The sequence below is a fragment of the Cupressus sempervirens genome, chromosome 1, assembly GCF_028749045.1.
Source record: "Cupressus sempervirens isolate cs-2001-9-10 chromosome 1, ASM2874904v1, whole genome shotgun sequence".
NCBI lineage: Eukaryota > Viridiplantae > Streptophyta > Pinopsida > Cupressales > Cupressaceae > Cupressus > Cupressus sempervirens.
In genome coordinates, this window is record NC_143118.1 from 75,840,462 (window position 1) to 75,860,823 (window position 20,362).

The window sequence follows — 20,362 nt, forward strand, 5'->3', positions numbered from 1 at the left end:
AGGTAATAGCAAAGCCAAATTTAGAGTAAAACTGGGTGCATTAAATTTTAGGTAATAGCAAAGCCAAATTTAGTGTATAACTGGGTGCATTAAATTTCAGGTTACAGCAAAGCCAAATTTAGTGTATAACTTGGTGCATTAAATTTCAGGTAATAGCAAAGCCAAATTTAGAGCAAAACTTGGTGCATTAAATTTCAGGTAATAGCAAAGCCAAATTTAGTGTATAACTTGGTGCATTTAATTTCAAGTAATAGCAAAGCCAAATTTAGTGTATAACTTGGTGCATTAAATTTCAGGTAATAGCAAAGTCAAATTTAGAGTATAACTTGGTGCATTAAATTTCAGGTAATAGCAAAGCCAAATTTAGTGTATAACTCGGTGCGTTAAATTTCAGGTAATAGCAAAGCCAAATTTAGAGTATAACTCGGTGCATTAAATTTCAGGTAATAGCAAAGCCAAATTTAGAGTAGTTGAGGAAAAACACACAATATAACAATCAATTTGAAGGAAGAAGAAAAGGAAAACCAATCAAATAGTCATAGTGGCCACAGATTCGATCTTACTGCGGGACAAGTATTGAGGCATCTCAACAGAAACACATCTCCCTGTGTTAACCCCTGTTTCCAATGGAGGGTAATACATGTAGAAAACTTTATCTTTGGTGTCCGATTCAATCACACTCAAGCAAATCCCATCATCCCCAAACACCGCAGCATCAATCCTGTCAAGCGGCTGAGGAAGCCCATCAACTTCCGCCCACAAATTCTGTGTAGAGTCAAATTGTGCCACAGCATCCCAGTAGAAGCAATACAGACGCCCATATGCGGCCACAATGGGATGCACACAATCTGGAATAAACCAGACGTTGGGCAAAGTGGCCCAAACTCCTCTTTCTGGATCGAACCGCTGAAGCTCCTCATCAAACAAGCTGACAACATATAGCATTCCTTTTATAAAAACCGAGGAACACAACCACTCCTTTTGAAGCATGTTGGGAAGAAGCTTCCGCTCATCTCTCTCCACGTTGTAAACTGCGGCCTGGCTCGTACTCTTCCAATCACATTGTCTTCCTCCTGCAATATAAATCTCATCTCCCTCAGGAGATGCACAACACGCAAAGTCAAACATGATCTCGGTGGTGGGCGCATCTGCACCTTTGCTCCACTGGAAAGACACAAAATCAAAGACCAAAATAGTCATGTTTGATATTCTCTTCCTCTTTGAACCCACTCTGCAGCTCTCATATCTTAACCCTAATAAAACCAGTTTATGCTTCACACAAACACACTTGGAGAATGTGTCGAATTCAAATTGGGTAGGGACGGGAGGCAGTCTTCCCCATAACTGGTTAACGGGGTCAAATGTAGTTATGCGAACATTCTCAATCAAACATATCAACTCTTCGGACCTCCGACGACTCCTCCTGTCTTCGTAAAACTCTGAGTTTTCCAGCAGTCTCTTCCAACTCTTACGTACTTCCTTCACTCTTCCGTGAGATGCAAAAGGCACTCTCATTAAGATTTCCCTTACCAACTCTTCTGGAATTACACTAAAATACTCCATCATTTGTATACACTGCTGAAACGATTCTCAAATAATCTTGATCTTACCAGTGCTCACGTGAATTTGAAACAAAGAGCATAGCTGTAACGTCTCAAACAAATAGATTTCCCAGCATATGCCATTTTATATATATACCGAGCAAAAAGTGCCTTGATGCCTCATGATTTTTTCTATATTTGCTCACTTTTTTAAAAATTGTTCCAAATATAGAATACGTCTGATGTTTTGAATATTTTTAATCGATCTCACTATTTTCAGAAATATCAGTTGCGTTGAAAAATTAAATTAAATTTTCTATTAGGTAGTTTTTATATTAAATATAATAAAGATCAATAAGTTATAAATTACTATCTTTCTAAATAGATATAACTAGCACTTGTACCCAAAGGAGCAAGGGGTATCCCAATAGTGACAAAAGGTGAAAGTCTATATAAGATGGTTGCTCATGTATATTTTTGTCACAAATTTAATACACTATAAAAGCAATATAAATAGCGAAAAAAATTAAACATTGTCAATTTGACACACTTAATTATTAAATCTAGGATACTTAAATTCATATAACAAATGTAGAAAAGGAAAACAAGAAATCTAAGATAGAAATTGCAGTGTTCATGAGTTACTTTATAATTAATATTAAGTCCAAAGAGTCCTTTTTAGAGTGATTGCTTGTTTGGATAAGGGTACTCATGTATTGTCACAACAAAGAAACCTTTACTTATTATCATGGAATTATTTTATTGCCTGGTCAAACTTTGCATGTTCTGGAGATTTTTTTTCAATAATTTAAAAATAAAAATAAATCATAATACAATTGTTTTCTATTATTTTTTATTAATTAATAATTTGGATGAATGGTAGTCCCTACATAGACATTACATAAAGTTTGCACCTTTTAGTTTGGTATTGTTTTTAGTTTCATCATGAGGATCTTTAGGAAGTTTTTGCGCGGTTTTGTGAAAAGTTAAAAGGATGTTCCAATTTATCATTAAAGATCACCAAGTTTCATTGGGTCACAGTTAACATATTTCAAATTCAAGCTATGTAGACAAAGCATGCTACAAACATGTTCTCCACAAAACACTTATTTAATAAGTAGTTTCATTCAACATAAACATAATAGATGCCCACATCATAATACACATCATACAATAGAACTATGGTAAACACTGGCATTAATAGCTAACACTGGACATATGTAAATATGCATAAATTAGTAAACTACATCACATTGCCACAATAGGTTTATTTTCTCCATACCTATATAACACAACAACTTTATACATTAAGGATAGATGATATTGAAATGTATAAATGTGCCCAATTAAAAAACTAACAAAGTAAGCACACATTCCTCTCCTTACAATAATGAGACTTTTTGCAATCAAGATTCTTTCTTTTTTCCCATAATTATACATGGATTCTTTTTCATTCTTGAATATTGATCAAAGGAGGATGGTGGCTCTATACAAAGGTTGTCTAGTGATTTAACTCTTGATACAAGTGTGAAAGTCAAACCATGTCATTCTAGTTTACAAATATCAATTTTTATTTTATGAAGTGTCAATCCTTTGGATTGTTTATGGTGAGTGCCCATGAGATGGATAATGACATTATCCTATGATTACCCAAGGTTATATGTGTTATAGGTAAACTTTTTGGATCTTCTTAGTCCCAAATTGGCCCATTGTAATTAATAAACTAGACAACCACATATACTGGTAGTTCTGGGGGTTTATAACTCGGTGTATACACAATATCTACCACCTCTCATAGTGATCTTCTACTCTTAAATTGTATGTCAAAGGCTTTTCAAGTTGTTCAGTTGTTGCAAGGAAGATATTGAAATGCATGTAGAAAATGAAAGTAACAATATTTTTTTCCACACTTATCACAGGCCAAGGATGAGCTAGCGCTTTAGACCAAGGGGCTTTGTAATAAAAATCTAAAATAGTACCTCATTTGCATAACCACATGTCTGCATTGTATTTTATGTGTCGTTGGACATTATTGATTAGTTTTTCATAGTGAAACACACATATCTCTAGAGAAGATAGAAGTTGTTTCCAATAAGCAAGGATATTCTTGCAACTTAGATTGATGTCATGTGTTGTTTCTACTACATGGAGTATGGGGATTCCATACATTCACATATTTTTCAAGGAATAACTTCACTCATTCTACTTTCTCATAAATTTTCCAATTGAATTTGTCTATGTCAAGTGCACCACAAACCCAAATGAATCCATATTTGTAGCTCACTAGAACATTTTGGTCCAATTTAGAACTACCACTTTAGCTTCTATACTCTTTTTTCATTCAATTTTTTAATTATCATTTTTGCAACTTCTTTAGTTGTATCCACATCCTCCAAACCACATTCATTCACCAATAGATGGTCTTCCACAACCATTATACATCTATAAATTTGATGAGCATAATATATTTCAGTATGAATATATTAACACATTTATGTGAAGATATAAAAATAAAAAAATAAAATGAAAGTATTTTTTAGTTTAAGTATCCATGATTAAATCTATTTTATACAATTGATCAACATACTAAGGGTCTTTAAGTCAACCGACAGCCTTGTCATTCGCATGCGACTTTCAATTGCATGGTCATCCCATCCATATGTACAATGTTAGTGCCTTTATTCCAAGCTAGTAACTATTAACTCATATTTAATTGATTAATATTACGGAGTCACATCAATAATTATTGAACAAATGGATTCGTTCCACTCAACATTTAAATAAATTAATTATTTAAATATATATTTATTAAAAGAGACAATATCATTAGATAGTTAAATTGCAATGTAAAATTATTTTTTGTTTTTATTAATTTACTCAAAGATTTTTAATCTTAATTATCTAAATAATTTCGAAAACAATTGTGTGCCATCAATTAAATTGAAATCATATTGTTTGACAATTATATTTTAAAATTTAGATTAAATAAAACTAATTATTTCTTATAAGATTAAAACCATGTTATACATTAAATTAAATTTAAGTTAACACATTTTAATGTTCATTAAAATTATTTTATTATATAAACTAAACTTGATTTATTTTGTTATTAAAAAAAACAAAGATTGACACTCATACTTTATTAATGATCATTAATTTTCTTTCAAATTACATTAAATTTGAATACATTGCTCCTTCAAAACCATTTGGATTATGTTGTCAATAATTATATTTTAGTGAATTTATTTGATGTCTATGTAACTTTTATCATTTTATCACTTTTATTATTTTCTTTATTATCTTTCTAAATAATTTACCAAGCAACAATAATTTTTTACTATTTTACTTTTACTTCAAATATATAGAATTTGTTTCTGATCATTAATTCATTTTTGTTTTCTTTTGTTTTCATTTTTTTTTAATGTTTAAAAATTAGGAAATTGATATTAGAAAACCATTGTAAAAAATCAAAATTATAGAAATCAAACATAATTAAACCAAATTTTAGTATTCTCAGTTATAAAAATAATTTTAATTCTAATTTGACTTCTATAATTATAGAAATTGTGAAAATAAATAAATTGTACAATCATATAAATTATTATACCTTATCTTTTATATTTATATAATAATAAAAATAAAAATTTATTTTATTTTATGATTTATACAATTTTGACTTCTATAAGATAGAATGAAAAAAATTAATTTATAAAATAATCTTATATAATATTAATCAATTGAAAAAAGAAAAAGAAAAATGATTCTTTAAAACATAAATTATTTTTGTAATATCATTCAAATGACAAAACAAAATACAAATTATAACACTAAATATACATAATTATGACAATTTTTAAAACAAAATATGTATTTGTAATTCTAAATTAAAAAATTTCATTATTATATCTCAAATTATTTAAACAATTTAATTCAAATACTAAATCAATTTGAATTTGATATAATTCTAAAATAAATAAATTACTATAATATAAATAAGACATTAAGATATTCACTGTTAAAAAATATATTAAAGACATGTTAAAAATAACTATGTGAGAGCAAGTGAACTGTATGCTAGAACGCTAGGTGACAGGTAGGCATGAAGATAGTATGATGGATGACATCAAGTAGATAGGCCATGGCATCTGGTATAGGTCTCATATTTCACCGTATTTCTTTAGCCAAAAAAGGTACATCTGACATGCTTGATAGACAATATGTGTCGATCTAGAAAATGATAGTAGAGCACAAAGTTCAATAAAATAACGTATAAGTTTCATTCAATTTCCCATTCAAATTAGAAACAATCTAAATTTGGTTGTATCTTACAACACTGCTATAAAATATGTGAGAGTTCCTAAGAAAAAAAATTGCATGGACTAGTCTATCTAGGCTATATATATTTGAAAGCCAACTCTTGCATTTGGGGCAAGCCTTGAGGAGGTGACGTACACAATTTGGCATACATAGTACTTCACCTCCTTCGCTGCCACATCTTTCCAGTATGCCATTCACTGAATTGTTGTGTTGGTTCTTTTCCAGAGCTAACATAGACTCTGCTTTGTCCCATACTCCAAACCCTATAATTTGCATCTCCTTGAGGGAGTCAAAGAAAAGCAACCTATCATGCAATACAACATCAATGGAACAAAAGATGACTTAATGCACAAGTATGGATCTCATTTTTTAAGGGAGTCTTTTTGGACACCTTGGCAAAAAGCATGTTGATATGTCATCATATTTGATGATGTAGCCTTGAAGCATTTGCTATCAACAAAGGACTTGTCAGGAAATTGCTATAAATAAATAGGAGTGATTTAAAATTAAAAAAATCATATAGGATTTTGACAAGCACATAGTTAGGGTGCTCAAATACTAAGTCCTCCCCTACAATCATGGGAACATAATGGATTTGGGATGCAAAAAAAAAAGAATTTGCATTATAATTAATATTGGGATTTTTTAATATTAGCTACATCTTTCATGGTATCATGATAATCTTCAATATTCATAACATTGCATTTGAATGGGTAATTCTTTGATTGGACTTAGGTTTTTAAATTAATTTTCTTGGATTCTTTTATCATGATGCTTGTAATGGTTCTTTGTGTACTTCTTGAGTGTTTTTAGAATGTGGGTTTTCGAATAGGTGATTCAACACATCTCAGTTTTTGTATAATATGATAAGGTAAAGTGATGGTAGTGAATTTTGGCTCTAATATCACACGCATCTCATATTCTCTTATATAACCTAACAAAATTATTAAAAACTGTATATGTTAACCAAATAAAAACCACAAAATGTTGAACAACTCACAGTAAAATATAGGATAAATCTTAAAAATTAAGATTTTGCAATAGACAACTGAAGAATCTATCATAAACTCAAATGCATCATCACAAAATCAAAATCATCAATGGTGTATAAAATGTTAAAATTAACATAAGAATATTGGGTCAATACTTGGTTTTGAATGGCGGCTATATGCATCTAATGCATGCATTAGAATATATAAAACAATTGATACAACCCAATTCCAAAGAATGTTAAACTATTAACTTAAACAAATAGTTAATATAAAACTAGGAAACCCTACATAAATGGAGGCATCAATGGTATGTCTCTGAGCAATGTAATTGGGGATGATCTTTCCACATTGTTCAATCTCCAACACTTGGAGCACCTCGATCTCAGCCTCAATTACTTTGAAGGGATTTCCATCCCTCGTGGATTGGGTAGACTCGAGAGTCTGTGCTACATGGTCTTTTCATTTGCTAGGTTGAGTGGAGATATTCCCACAAAGCTGGGGAAAATGTTGACTTTGCTAGTACCTGGATCTTTCCTCAAGCTATATGAGAATGGTAGACATGTGGATGTGGATGGGAAACATGAGAGATTTGAGGGAGCTTATCCTTGACTAAGTGAATATGTCAGGCGTCGATAGCAATCATGAGTTGGATAGCATCCTCTCCACTGTGTATTCTTGCACCCGTCTTTGATTACGTGCCCATCATCTGCAAGGAGTTGTTCCCCTTTCTCTTGCCAAACTCATCAATCTCACCCATCTACAACTTCATGATAATGGTTTCAATGTCTCTTCTCCAATTCACTATTCTGATGATGAGCCATAGAATATGATTTGAAACATTGATACACAATCCTGAATAATTAATTAATTACTTGTGACAACTTTGAGCTAGAGAACATTGCTGATCTGGGGGCCATGCTGAAAGGCCTGACTATTTATTCCAGCATTAGAGAGAGTTTCTCCAATTGATAAATACAAATAGTCCATGAAGGACCTTGGAGCCACACCTTCCTTTAGAGTGGTATGTAAGACATCGATCTAGAGCTCTCCTCCACTGACATCTCCATACAACTCATGTTTGTGCACATCGATGCCTCTTACAGATCCCATGTCAATCACCACACCATTTTCTACTTGATCTTGCTCATGTATTGAATGGCCATGCCCTTTTGTAGCAACCATTAGCTTATAATTTGGGCTCAATCCATACACCCACTCCATGAGATTCTATATGTCTCTCACACACCCAGGATACAACATAGCTATTGGAGATAAATACTTCGTGTTTCCAAAGTCTCTAGCTGCCAGATGGGTATTGTAGGTATCAATATACCAGCAGTTTGGACTTTGAGAGCAAAATAATAACTTGGGATCCACTGTCAGGCCAAGAATCCCAAAATAATATGCTATTCAAGATTCCAGATGATATTGAAAATGGATAATATTTACATTGTTCACTTTACATCATTCATGAAGGTTTCTTATAGAAGCCAGGCAGTCAAAAACATGAAATCAATATATAGATCTCACATATCTTTAAGAGATATGTTGAAATCAATATACAGATCTCACATATCATTAAAAGATCTATTGAGAAATATAATGATCTAGGATCTGAAATATCATAATAAATATGGTTGGTCAATAAGATTGATTTGAGATTCACATTGATTGCTCATTGAAAGTAGTTTTCAACTTGGTAAACAACCAATGGTATCGGGTTTGAACAAACGGATAGGTTTGGCTGAAATACCCACCGTTAATAGCCTATCAGCTAATAATTTTATTTATTTTAAACTATTGCTTACTTTTTTAGATTATAAAAAATGTTATTAGTGAACATGGAGATAATTAGGATTTAATTTAAAAGGATCTTTCTGGTGGTCTTTTGCTATTGATCAAGGTATACTAGATTTGGCTAAACATGTGTTGAATATAATACTAATAGAATATGTACATGATCTTTTTAGAAATCTCCCTCTAAACTAAGTAGAGGCTTGAAAATTTGGCAATATTTGGCTGGGACAAAAATAATTTCAAAGCGTAATAGGAAGATTTAATGCATAGCTAAAGCAATTGCGCCAAATGTGGAGGAGAACTGATGTAGGAGCATCTTGACCCTTCAAACATTATGATGAATTTCATAATATTGTAATATTTAAGTCATTTAGATTTCCCTATAACCATGTTGAATAAATGGTTAAAATTCTGAACTTTGCATTGTGATGTATTAAAAAGTAGAAAAAAAAATACATTTACATTATAATGCGAGTGCTTAAAGAAGCATTGAAAAATGTACAAGGGTTAAAAGAATGTGTTGGGTTGGTTAAAGAGGTGGTTGGGAAGTTTTAAACCACCAAAACCACTTTAAAATTATTGTATTGGTCATTCCAAAAAGAAATGGGTGAATAAGAAGAAGAATAGATCATTTTTGAAACAATTGGTTTCTCAAGAACTTGCCATTTTGATTGGTTTTAACTATTTTAGTGTTGGTTCCAGGTCTTGTACGACCATGTATAGCCAGAACTCTTGTATTTTCTATAAATTTGAAGATTAGGATGAATAATCTTGTTTCTCTTTTTGGTTTGGAAAATTTTTGTTAAGTTTTGAAGAAGTTATGCTAGTTTTTCTAAAAGTGGTTATTTGCAGATATGAGGATGCCCAGCTACAGATAGATTTGAATGTTTGGTATAGACATATTTTGATGAAAAAAAAACTCTAGTTGTATTCATTGGAAAGATATATGAACTGGATTTTATTTCCAATTTGTTTGAGTCATTTTCATTCAGATATGTGTTAGTTATGTTCATTTTAATGAAGACTGGGTTTTAAGGATTTGTTTTGAAGTTATAGGCAATGATTGGAGCTTGTAGAAGAATTTATGAATTGAAAAATTTAATGGCTTATATATCTAGAAACTAGACTCATGTGGGGTTGATTAAAAATTGGTTTTGTTTTATTTGGAGTCATTTTGAGAAAGTTATTAGATGCCCAAGGAAGGGTTACTGGTTTTACTTCTGATTTATGACAAAGAAAATGGGTCTACATGTAGAGACTATAGTGTGTAATGGATTGATTATTTTTTGCTCATATTTGGGTATGTTTTAGTATTCCTAATTTGAAACAAATCATACAAAGGGTTTTGAAATAAAATTTCATGACTGAAATTTATGATGAATGTACTCGGGTATAGCAGTCAGACCATGTGAATGGTAAAGTATTGTAAACCAATGTTGGAAAGAGTTTTGTTTTGCCTCATGAGATGTCTAAGAATGAAATTTATTTCATGGATTTTTAAGGGATACTCATGTATCCCAACATTTTTTTTACTCCATAGGATGCTGTTAACATCAAGAACTAAAAAGGTTAGAAAGACTTCCAAATGGGCATAAAAGATTATAATCTAACTTGGTCAAAACTAGCCAGGAGATTGTTTGGTCAACAAATCTAGAGAATGTAATTTATATTGTCATATTTTAGTGCCAAATAATGTAGAAATTATGTATGCCATCCATCAATGTTATTGGATCTTAATATCTCATATCCTTATGCTATTAAAATTGCCATTTCCTAGGCTAAAATTGGAAGTTAATTCATCTTAGTAATATTGCAATCAAAGGAATCTTGGAGATCATGTTTAATTTATTTATTTGACTCACAGGCTCTAACAGCTATTAAAATTCATTTCTTTATTCATTTACTATACAGAAAAAGTGTGTTCTCGTTGATTAATGCCCAATATAGAATTTGATTGAAGAAAAATGAGCTTTGGTCTTCCACCACTTTATGATTGGTATCCGATCAAACTTTGGTTTCCCTAGATATTGCATTTATTGAAATTTGCAAACCATCCAAAAAAACATTACTTGTTTTCAAGTGTCGGGCAGGTTTACATGAAATGCTCACCTATAATAGCCTATCAGCTAATAAAATAATATTTCAAAAATATATCAACAAGTAAATTAAAAAATATGAAATTGATAAAAATATTTAGTGAAATACAATCGAACAATTAAATCAAGTTATATATATACTTTGAAAATAAACAAATATTAAAGCTAAAATTAACTTTAAACTTTAATTTTGTTTGATTAAGTGGAAGAATGTTTACATGATTAGACAAGTAGAAAATATAATAATAATAATAGATCTTTGAATTTAATAATATCTAATTAATGCCCATAGTCATTACAGGGAGGAGTTAACTTTTATTCGTCTAGGTTAAATTTGACAACCATCTACATGTCAAGAGTTTAAATCTTATTATCAATAGAATATACTTTTAAAAATACTTTAATAAATACAACATAAAATATTAGTTTAGGTTATAATATTTGGAGATATAAAAATTAAAATTAAAAACTTAAGTTTTTTTCTATTAAATATAAGAGGATTAAAAAAAACAATAGAACCAAAGATTTTACAGAGTATCAACAAGGAGGCCTAGCCTCCATCCAAAAATAAAGTATCAAATGTATAATGACATCAAAACATGAGGAACAACCAACTAATGAAAAACATCAAAATGAACATCCATCCTCCAGCCAAGCGGACCCTCCATCCAAACAATGTTTTTGCACTCTTGAAATTGAATTAATATGAGCAGGTCCTCTTTTCTAGCATTAATATTCTTCCTAATCTCCCTATTCAATCTTTTACACACCTGATCAAAAGCATGTAGGTTATCCAATGTTCTTCTCCATGTTTCAGCTGATGGTAGAGGAAGGTGACGTGACCATCTTCCAAGAATCTCTTCAACTTGTCTTTCTCAATCAACATAGTGGCCTGAACTTGCAAGAAAATTTAAAAATGTGTACGTTTATGAAAACACTCAGTAAGAACCCTCGGCTTACCTTGGTACCTCTCCTTGTTCCTATATTTCTAGATCTGCCAAAGGATGTTAGAGGACAACATATTCCAAAAAAGATTTGAATCCTTATGAAGACTAGAGATATGACTAGTAACAATGTCAATAATAGTAATATTAATAGGATAAATAGTACCAAACATTTTCCAAATCTCTTTAGCAAAAATATAGTCAAATAAAATGTGTCTACCAGTATCAGGAAGCCTGCAAAGGCTACATATATTAGAATCGTCATGAACTCTTTTAACAGGAAGCCTATCCAACATAACAAGCCATTTAAAACATTTAATTTTTTGTTCAATAGGAGATTTCCATAAGTAATCAAAATAATTTTTCCAAACACTAGCTTCAAAAGAAGAGTACTAAACATTATTAACATGCTCAATAATATCTTTATTCTCATCAATAATTCTGTAAATATTCTTAGCTTTAAGGTTAGCCATGACAACTACATCTAGCCATTTACATTTAAGATGTCTATCAAAATCAACAAAAAAAATATTAGGAAAACCCTTAGAGGCTTGAATAATCATATTGTAAGTTTTCTTTTGCGAATCAACGATGTCATACTTCCTTTTGAGCTCATCCCACGAAGTGAGGCAATCTTGCTCAAAGAGATCAAAAAAGTGATTTAAACCTTTCTTGGCCCAAGACCTAGCAGAGCATCCTTGGGATAGGGCTAGGGGTTTGCCATTAAGGTGGAGATTCCACCAAATGGATCTTTCACCATGGATAAATTTTTTACTATAATAGTCCTTGTTGGTGATAAATTCCCTAACATGGTCTAAGGCCTTCCAAATAGATTTGAACCCCACAGAGCCTTGGATGATGATAGGGAAGCATCCAACAAGGAGATCACAAAAAGGGAGATTATTCCAAGACCTAGCTTTCTTAGGACAACCTCTTTCAATGTTATGTCTAATAAGCACCTTCCAAGGACTATTACCCTCCAAGAAAGGGAAATGCCTTGGATTCTGAGGTCCTTAAGCCCCAATCCCCCAAGGATCTTGTCAACATGGCACCACTCCCATTTAATAGCATGCAACTTTTTGTTACCTTTACCATCAGACCAAAGAAATTGCCTAATAGTTTTTATGGATTTCCAAAATCTGATACTCATTGAATAACCAAGCAAAAGAGTAATATAAATTGTATGGAGATAGAATCTTTTGACAAGCTTGAATTCTACCAGCCAGAGAGAGGGCTCTATTATGCCATTTATTAAGCTTCTTGTGTATTTTATCCCTAATCAAGGACCACGTGTCCTTGAGAGTAGGTTCAATAGAAAAAGGGATGCCCAGGTACTTAACAATCTTATTAGGACCACCCCATTGGAAACTATAATGGGAAAACCAGTCAGGAGGTTGGTCATTCCAATCTAAATAGATGGATTTAGATTAGGAGATGCAAGCACTAGAAATAGAGAAAAATAATTCAAGCTTTCCTTGAAGGATCTTAAAATTATTTTCAGAAAGTTCAAACTGACAATTAATAAGATCATCATCATTAGGGAGATACAGACCTCTAACCTTAGGGGATAGAGAATTATCCCTTCGAATATAGAAAAGAGCTTCTAAGGAAATGACGAAGAGGGCAAGGGCTAATGGGAAACCCTGCCTAATGGAGTGATCAAGATGGAAGGGGTTCGAAAGGGAACCATTGACCTCAATCTAGGTTGAGGCATCTTTAAGAAGAGCCTAGACAACACTACAAAAATATGGAGGGAATCCAAATGCTTCCAGCATCATAATAATGAACTTCCATTCAATCCTATCATATGCTTTTTCAAAATCAAGAAGAAGCATGGCAGAATCCTGGTAAGAACATTTAGCCCATTCCATGGCTTCACAGCTTGTAATAAGGTTCTCAAGGATGTACCTACCCTTTATGAAGCCTTTCTAGGTGTCACAAACAAATTTACGGAGAATATCAACTAACTTGAGAGCCATGACTTTGGCGAGAATCTTATAAGAGACGTTGAGAAGAGTAATAGGCCTCCATTTTTTTTATGAGAGCCTTATCACCATCCTTAGGGAGGAGTTTAATAATGCATCTATTAATTTCAGGACCCAAAGTACCAGTGGAGATAGCTTCAACATAAATGTCATGAAGATCTTTACATATCTAGCTTATGTTGGCTTTATAGAACTCAGTAGGAAACTCATCCAGGCCAAGGGCCTTGTCATTACTAAGAGCCTTAATAGCAGGCTCAATCTCCTCAAGAGAGATAGATTTAGATAAAATTGAGACATCATTAACATTCAACTTAAAATGAACCAACGATTTACACTTGTTCCTGTTATCTTCTACTTCCTTAGAATCCTCAAAGGTGAAAAGGGTCGTATTGTAATTGGCAAAAGCTTGAGTGATAATCTCAGGATCAAAAATATCTTGATTATCAATAGAGAGCTTATTAATGTATTCTTTGTAGCGCTTATGTTTAAGAAGATTGAAAAAAAAATTTAGAACCCCGGTCCCCAAATTGGAGCCAATGGGCTCTGGATCTAATTTTAGCTCCTCAAATTTTAACTTGTTGATGTTTCCTAAGAACATCCTTAGCCGCCATGACTTGAGATAAGAGATCAAAGTTTGAGGAGTTCTCTTGGATACTGCTCTCAGCCTTCTAAACCTCAATGCTCAATTGCTTCTCAACGAATCTATAGTCTTTTTCCCTCTTCTAGCCAATAGTCTGAAGGAAGCACTTCCAAGCAGGGAGGTTGAGGTTCCATATATCGATACTAGATAAATGATGAAGATTAACTTTATTGATGCCTCTAATGATCTGAATGGCCGCAAGCACATTTTCATCCTTGAGAAAGCTAGAATTCAATATAAACTTATGAGAGGAGACCTTATTATGCAAGGGGGCCTTGATAAAATTGACCCTGGTGAAAATAGGGTGCTGGTCAGAAAGAGTAGTGGCAGTGACCTAAACAATATTACCAAACTGATTAGGGGGGAAGGAGATCTAGGAGATCTAGTTAAAAAGTAAATAAATAGAGATAAAGGAAATCTAAATAATTTTAAATGTAGTAAATTGAATTATAATTATTTTGTAGTGGATATCTATGGGAATTTCTTTAGATAGATTTATTTAAGAGATCTATGTTAGTTTAAATATTTAAAATTAATACTTATATAGAACTTCAAACATCACAAAATAGTAAATATAATGATAATAGAGAAGATTTTTTCTACTTTGAATTTAGAATTTAAAGATAAAATAAAATAGTTGGATATTCAAATTATTTTTAATTGACTCACTATTTTTAGAAATATCAGTTACATTGAAAAATTTAATTATATTTTTTACTAATTTTATTATATTAAGATTGTTTTTACATTAGTTATAATAAAGATCAATAAGTTATAAATTGTTTTTAAAAATAGATATAATAAAATTATATATAAAAAATATATCAACAAGTAAATTCTTTAATTTAAAAAATTAATAAATGTAAAATACAGTAAAAGAATCAAATCAAATTTTATATATATATATATATATATATATATATATATATATATATATATATATATATAGATAGATAGATACTAAAGCTAAATTTAACTTTTTACCTAAACTTTGTTTGATTAAGTAGAAGAAATGTTTATGAGATTAGACAAGTTGAAAACATAACAAACGATGCATGCACTAAAGTTCCTGCCTTCATGTTTTTATGGTTGACTAAAGTAGTATTGCATGAAGGGGAAATTATATTAGTTACAATTTTTAGTAAAAACTTGTTGATGATAAACTTTTTCAGCTACTTAAATCAAAATAAAATAAAATTTATTGATTACTTAAATCAAAGACCAAAATATATAGTAAGTTTGAGGGGTAGTATTAATGGTATTAAAAAAATTGAGCAAAATTGAAAAATAGTAGCTAGTAAAACATAATGTAAACTTTAAAAAAGAAACATTTTACAATTCTTAAAAATAAACATCAATGTATAACTATTAAGAAATATATATATAATAAGAAATAAAAAACATTTAACTCTATATTTGAACTTGGTAAGATAGCTAGTAAAATATAGTGTAAACTTAAAGAAATAACATTTTACAAATTACAAAAATAAACATCAATGTAAAACTAATAATAAATATATTTACTAGCTTATATACATATTCTACATATATAAAATAAGCCGAGAGATATCCTAAGCATTCTAGATGCAATGTGTTTAGCACAATAGATTCCTTTGACATTAAAGCAATACATTTTTTAGAAATATCTTATTTTCCTATAAGCTTTTTTTAAATCTTCTATAAATTTTTTAAAAATAAGATATTGAAAAATAATAAGTTGTTATATATTTTTTATTTACGTATTTACTAAAAGATTTATTTTTTTTCTAATATTCCCATAGAAAATGAGAAAGTTTTTCACTGCTTTAAAAACATCTTCAATTTCAATTTAAAAAGTAAGAAGTTTCTTTATCTATGTATCTTTCTTTATTAGTTCTAACAAGTGGCTCTTCAATGTCTAGAGTTACACAATTAAATGCAAGCAAACATCCTTCTTTATAGTTGTATGAACAAATGGATAGACTGTAAATTATTAGTAATTCTTAAAATATAAATAAGTGTGACTTGTCAACTCATCATTCTACCAGCTCACCATTTTATAAAACATTCAAGTAAATGTCAAATTTTATTAAAACAACCAAATGTTTACGTTGATGAATGCTTTCACTATAGAATGACTCTCGGCTTAAAAATAAGAAATATAAAACTTTTAACTCTATATTTGATTAAAATATCTAAATTATACAACTTAAAAAATATTTAACTCTATAAATTTGTGACTTCTTCTTCATAAACCATCTTAAATAATAAATGTATTTAAAGTAAGAAATATAAAAGATTTAACTCTATATTTGATTAAAATATCTATATTTGAATAACATTTTACAAATTACAAAAATAAACATCAATGTAAAACTAATAATAAATATATTTAAAATAAGAAATATAAAACATTTAACTCTATATTTGAACTTGGTAAGGAAAATAGATAGGGATATTTAATATTGATTAGACATTCATTTGTGAGGTGGAAGATAAAAATGATTGTTTTAAAAAAAAATTAATCCACTTGTCTCAAATGTGGAAAAGATAAAGTTGTAATTAATGCATTCATTAATAGAGTTGTTAAAAAATATTTGTATTTTTGTTGGAGAAAATTGAATTTTTTCATTGCCTTTTTTTATCATGGGCCAATACAATTTTCAAAAAATTATATTTATCAATTTCAAAAAAAATGCAAATTAATATAGTTTTTGCAAACATTAGTATAACTTCAAATTTTTAGATTTATGCAACTAATATGGAATCTCATGATTCCATTAGTTTCCAAAGGCAAGAACTAATAATAGATCTTTTAATTTAATAATATCTCATTAAAATAATTTTAAATTAATTCTTAAATAGAACTTCAAAAATTACAAAATAAACAAGGGGCACATGCGCCAAAGTTCCTGCCTTCATGTTTTTATGGTTGACTAAAGTAGTATTGCATGAAGAGGAAATTAAATTAGTTACAATTTTTAGCATAATGAAATAAAATGCACAAAGAGTGGAAGAACATGTAGAAGAAATATGCAGTTGAGATTGAATATAAATTTAATCAACTTAGTATCAATCTTAGATTTAAAATGCCATTAACAGCTAGGCATGGAGAGAATAATGCAAAAGGTTCCCAAAGCCATTAACAGCTAGGCCCAAGGACATGGAACATCCAACCAAGAAAACTTGACCCCTTAGGCTGCAAGTAGTTGGAACATTCAACCAAGAAAATTCCATCCAATTTGTGACAAGTAAATTTTGACATTAAACTAAATAAATTAAAACTTTGATAATTTATTGTAGATGGAAAACAGAAATGTTTATGTCATTTTAAGAAATACTTAAATAATAAATATGTCTTTTGACTTAAATCATATAAATCTAAGATCAACAAATCAAAGAAAAATAATAATGATTGTAATAACATAATAGCAATTTTGGCTTATAAAATTAATGTAATCGTATTGGTATGACTGATTTACTCATGACTAAATTATAGACCATTATTCAATTTTTAGTTGTCTCATATGTAAAAAAACTAAGTCTTGTAATTATTATTTTAATAGTACCAGAATATTAAATATTTATTAATAACTATGTCATTTCAATAATAATTATAGTTACTAAAAGCTTCAAAGCTTGATATATATTTTTCAAAGTTACATAACAATGATATCTAAATTTCATTTAATATATGTTTTAAAATTATAAAATAATCTTAAAATCGAAATATATAACTATTTTAAAAATTGAACATTTTTTTTGGAAGAAGAGGGGGTAAAAATTTATTCAACCAAAATCAAAGTACAAGGCATAGGCACACGACCCACAACAACACTACATATTCATGTCCCCCAATAACAACTACTCAACAATCCCACTAAACTCAGTAGGTAACTCATCCCTTCCACTAACATTCTCCAAGCTTTGACTATTTAGCATGTCCACAACAATCTAAAAATTAGACTCATTGATGATCCTCTTCCAGCCTAAAGAACAACCTCTCTCAACCGCAGTCTTAATAGCAAGGGCCTCCATCAGATTATTAGAGTATTGACCTTTGTAGATAGAGAAGAGAAAAGCCATACCCCCATCATTTTCTCTACCTATGCCCCCAATACTAGCATGACTAGGGTTCCCATGAGAAGAACCATCCATATTAATCGATAAAGTCCCAGCCATGAGGGGGAGTCCACCTCCCATCTTGAAAAACCTGTTGCTTGCCATGGTGAAGTCTTTTTCCAAGGTTGAAACCTCATCTACTATCTGCTAGATTCAAATTTCACATAGTAGCAAAATCACCAAGATCAATACTTTGAGACATATCACAGTTAGCGAAGATGGTCTCCTAAAGCCTACTAAGAATAATCCTCCATAGATGCAAACTTTCTAGCTTGAAGTCACATAAAATTATGTGGTTTTTCTCTAGCCAAAGGTTGCATAGAATGAGAGATGGCCTGACCATCCAAGCAACCCGCAAGAAAGAAGTCTTCGCTGGAGGTCTGCCCAAACTCTCCCAAGAGTCAATTAAAGAGGATGTATGAATACAACCATGTCACCAAGCCTCCCACCATTTATGCCATATTTCTCCTGAATAAGGGCAAAGAAAAAACATTTGAGAAGTACATTCCTCATTGTTCAACCATAGGAGATAGATAGAGGGTCCCTGAAAATCGCATTTTTGAAGATTCTCCCAAGTGAGGCATTTGTTCTGAGCTAGCAACCATAAGAAAAAATTACCTTTTGGCCAAGAAAGGTTAAACCAAACCCTCTTCCACTAGTTCACCTCATTTGGACCATGAAGGTTCCATTCAAGCATAGCATATACTTGAGCCATAGTAAACTTGCCTTTTGGGCTAGGACTCTAGGCCAAGACATCCCACTCATGAAGAGAGCTGCAAAACCTACTTTCCAAAGTTTTAGTAAGAACAACACAGTCCTCATCAGAGCCACCCATGGACCACTTCTGAGGGTCCTTCCAACAAGTCACCTCCACTTGACCCAGACACTTGACCATCTTAAGGTGCTCCACCGTAAACCATGTAGCATTAGTAAAAATCTGGCAAAGAGTCTAAAGTTGGGGGAAGCTAGAAAGAATGGGAGGATGGCCATCCCAAGAGTCCTACCAAAATAGGGCATCAGAACCATTGTTACAAATCCAAGAGATGCCCTCGTTAATAAGTTGAGCTCCCTTCTTAAGAGTGTCCCAAATACAGGAACCTTTACCTGCCAGAGTAAGCCTTGGTACATCAAGGCAATTGGCACCCAAAAAATACTTGTGGGAAAAAATATTGGCCCAATCATGATCTTGACATTTACACCATCTCCAATACAGCTTGGCAGCCAAAGCAGTGACAACAAGAGCCATCGACTAAAACCAAGGCCCTTGACACTTCTGTCTACACATAGACTCCCACTTAACAAGGCTCCATTTCGAGGATAGAAAGATGCTAGACCAAATAAATTGCCTAGATAGAGCATCAAAATCCCTCACAAAGTTGGAAGGGGGAACTTGAACAAAACATCTATAAATTGGGAGAGACTACACCACATACTTAAGGATAACCACTCTTCCAGCTAAAGATAACCATCTGTAAGTCTAGTGACTAACCTTACTCTAGAATTTATCAAAGATCCCCTTCCAGTAGTCTCTTCATTGAGAACCCAAGACCAAAGGAATCCCAAGGTACATCAGAGGAAGAGATCTAATTTGAAATCTAAGAATCCTTGCAATCCTATTCTGAATAAGTCAAGAAGTGTTAAAGAAATAAATAGAAGACTTATCATCATTAATACACTACCCTAAGGCTTTCAAGTAGGTATCCAAAGCTCACCTAAAATTTACTACCTCACTGATTCTAGCCATGCCCATTAACTTAGTGTCATCCACAAATCAAAGATGAGAGTAGGAGGGAAGATTATTATTCCAACTCCAACCTTGGATAAGACCCTGCCTCACCTGTGATTTTAAAAATCTGCCAAGACCCTCTGCCATGATGATGAATAAATAGGGAGATAAAGGATCTCCTTGCCGAAGTCCCCAAGAAGCCCCAAACAAATTAGACAGTTCC

General features: G+C 31.4%; 1 protein-coding gene across 1 annotated transcript; it reads right to left on the reverse strand.

The window, feature by feature from the left end:
• Positions 1-528: 528 nt before the first annotated feature.
• On the reverse strand, positions 529-1,566 carry LOC149576270 (F-box/kelch-repeat protein At1g80440-like). Its single transcript, XM_089814130.1, has one exon. The coding sequence runs from the start codon at positions 1,564-1,566 to the stop codon at positions 529-531; it is 1,038 nt and encodes a 345-aa protein (XP_089670256.1).
• Between the last annotated feature and the right edge of the window lie 18,796 nt (positions 1,567-20,362).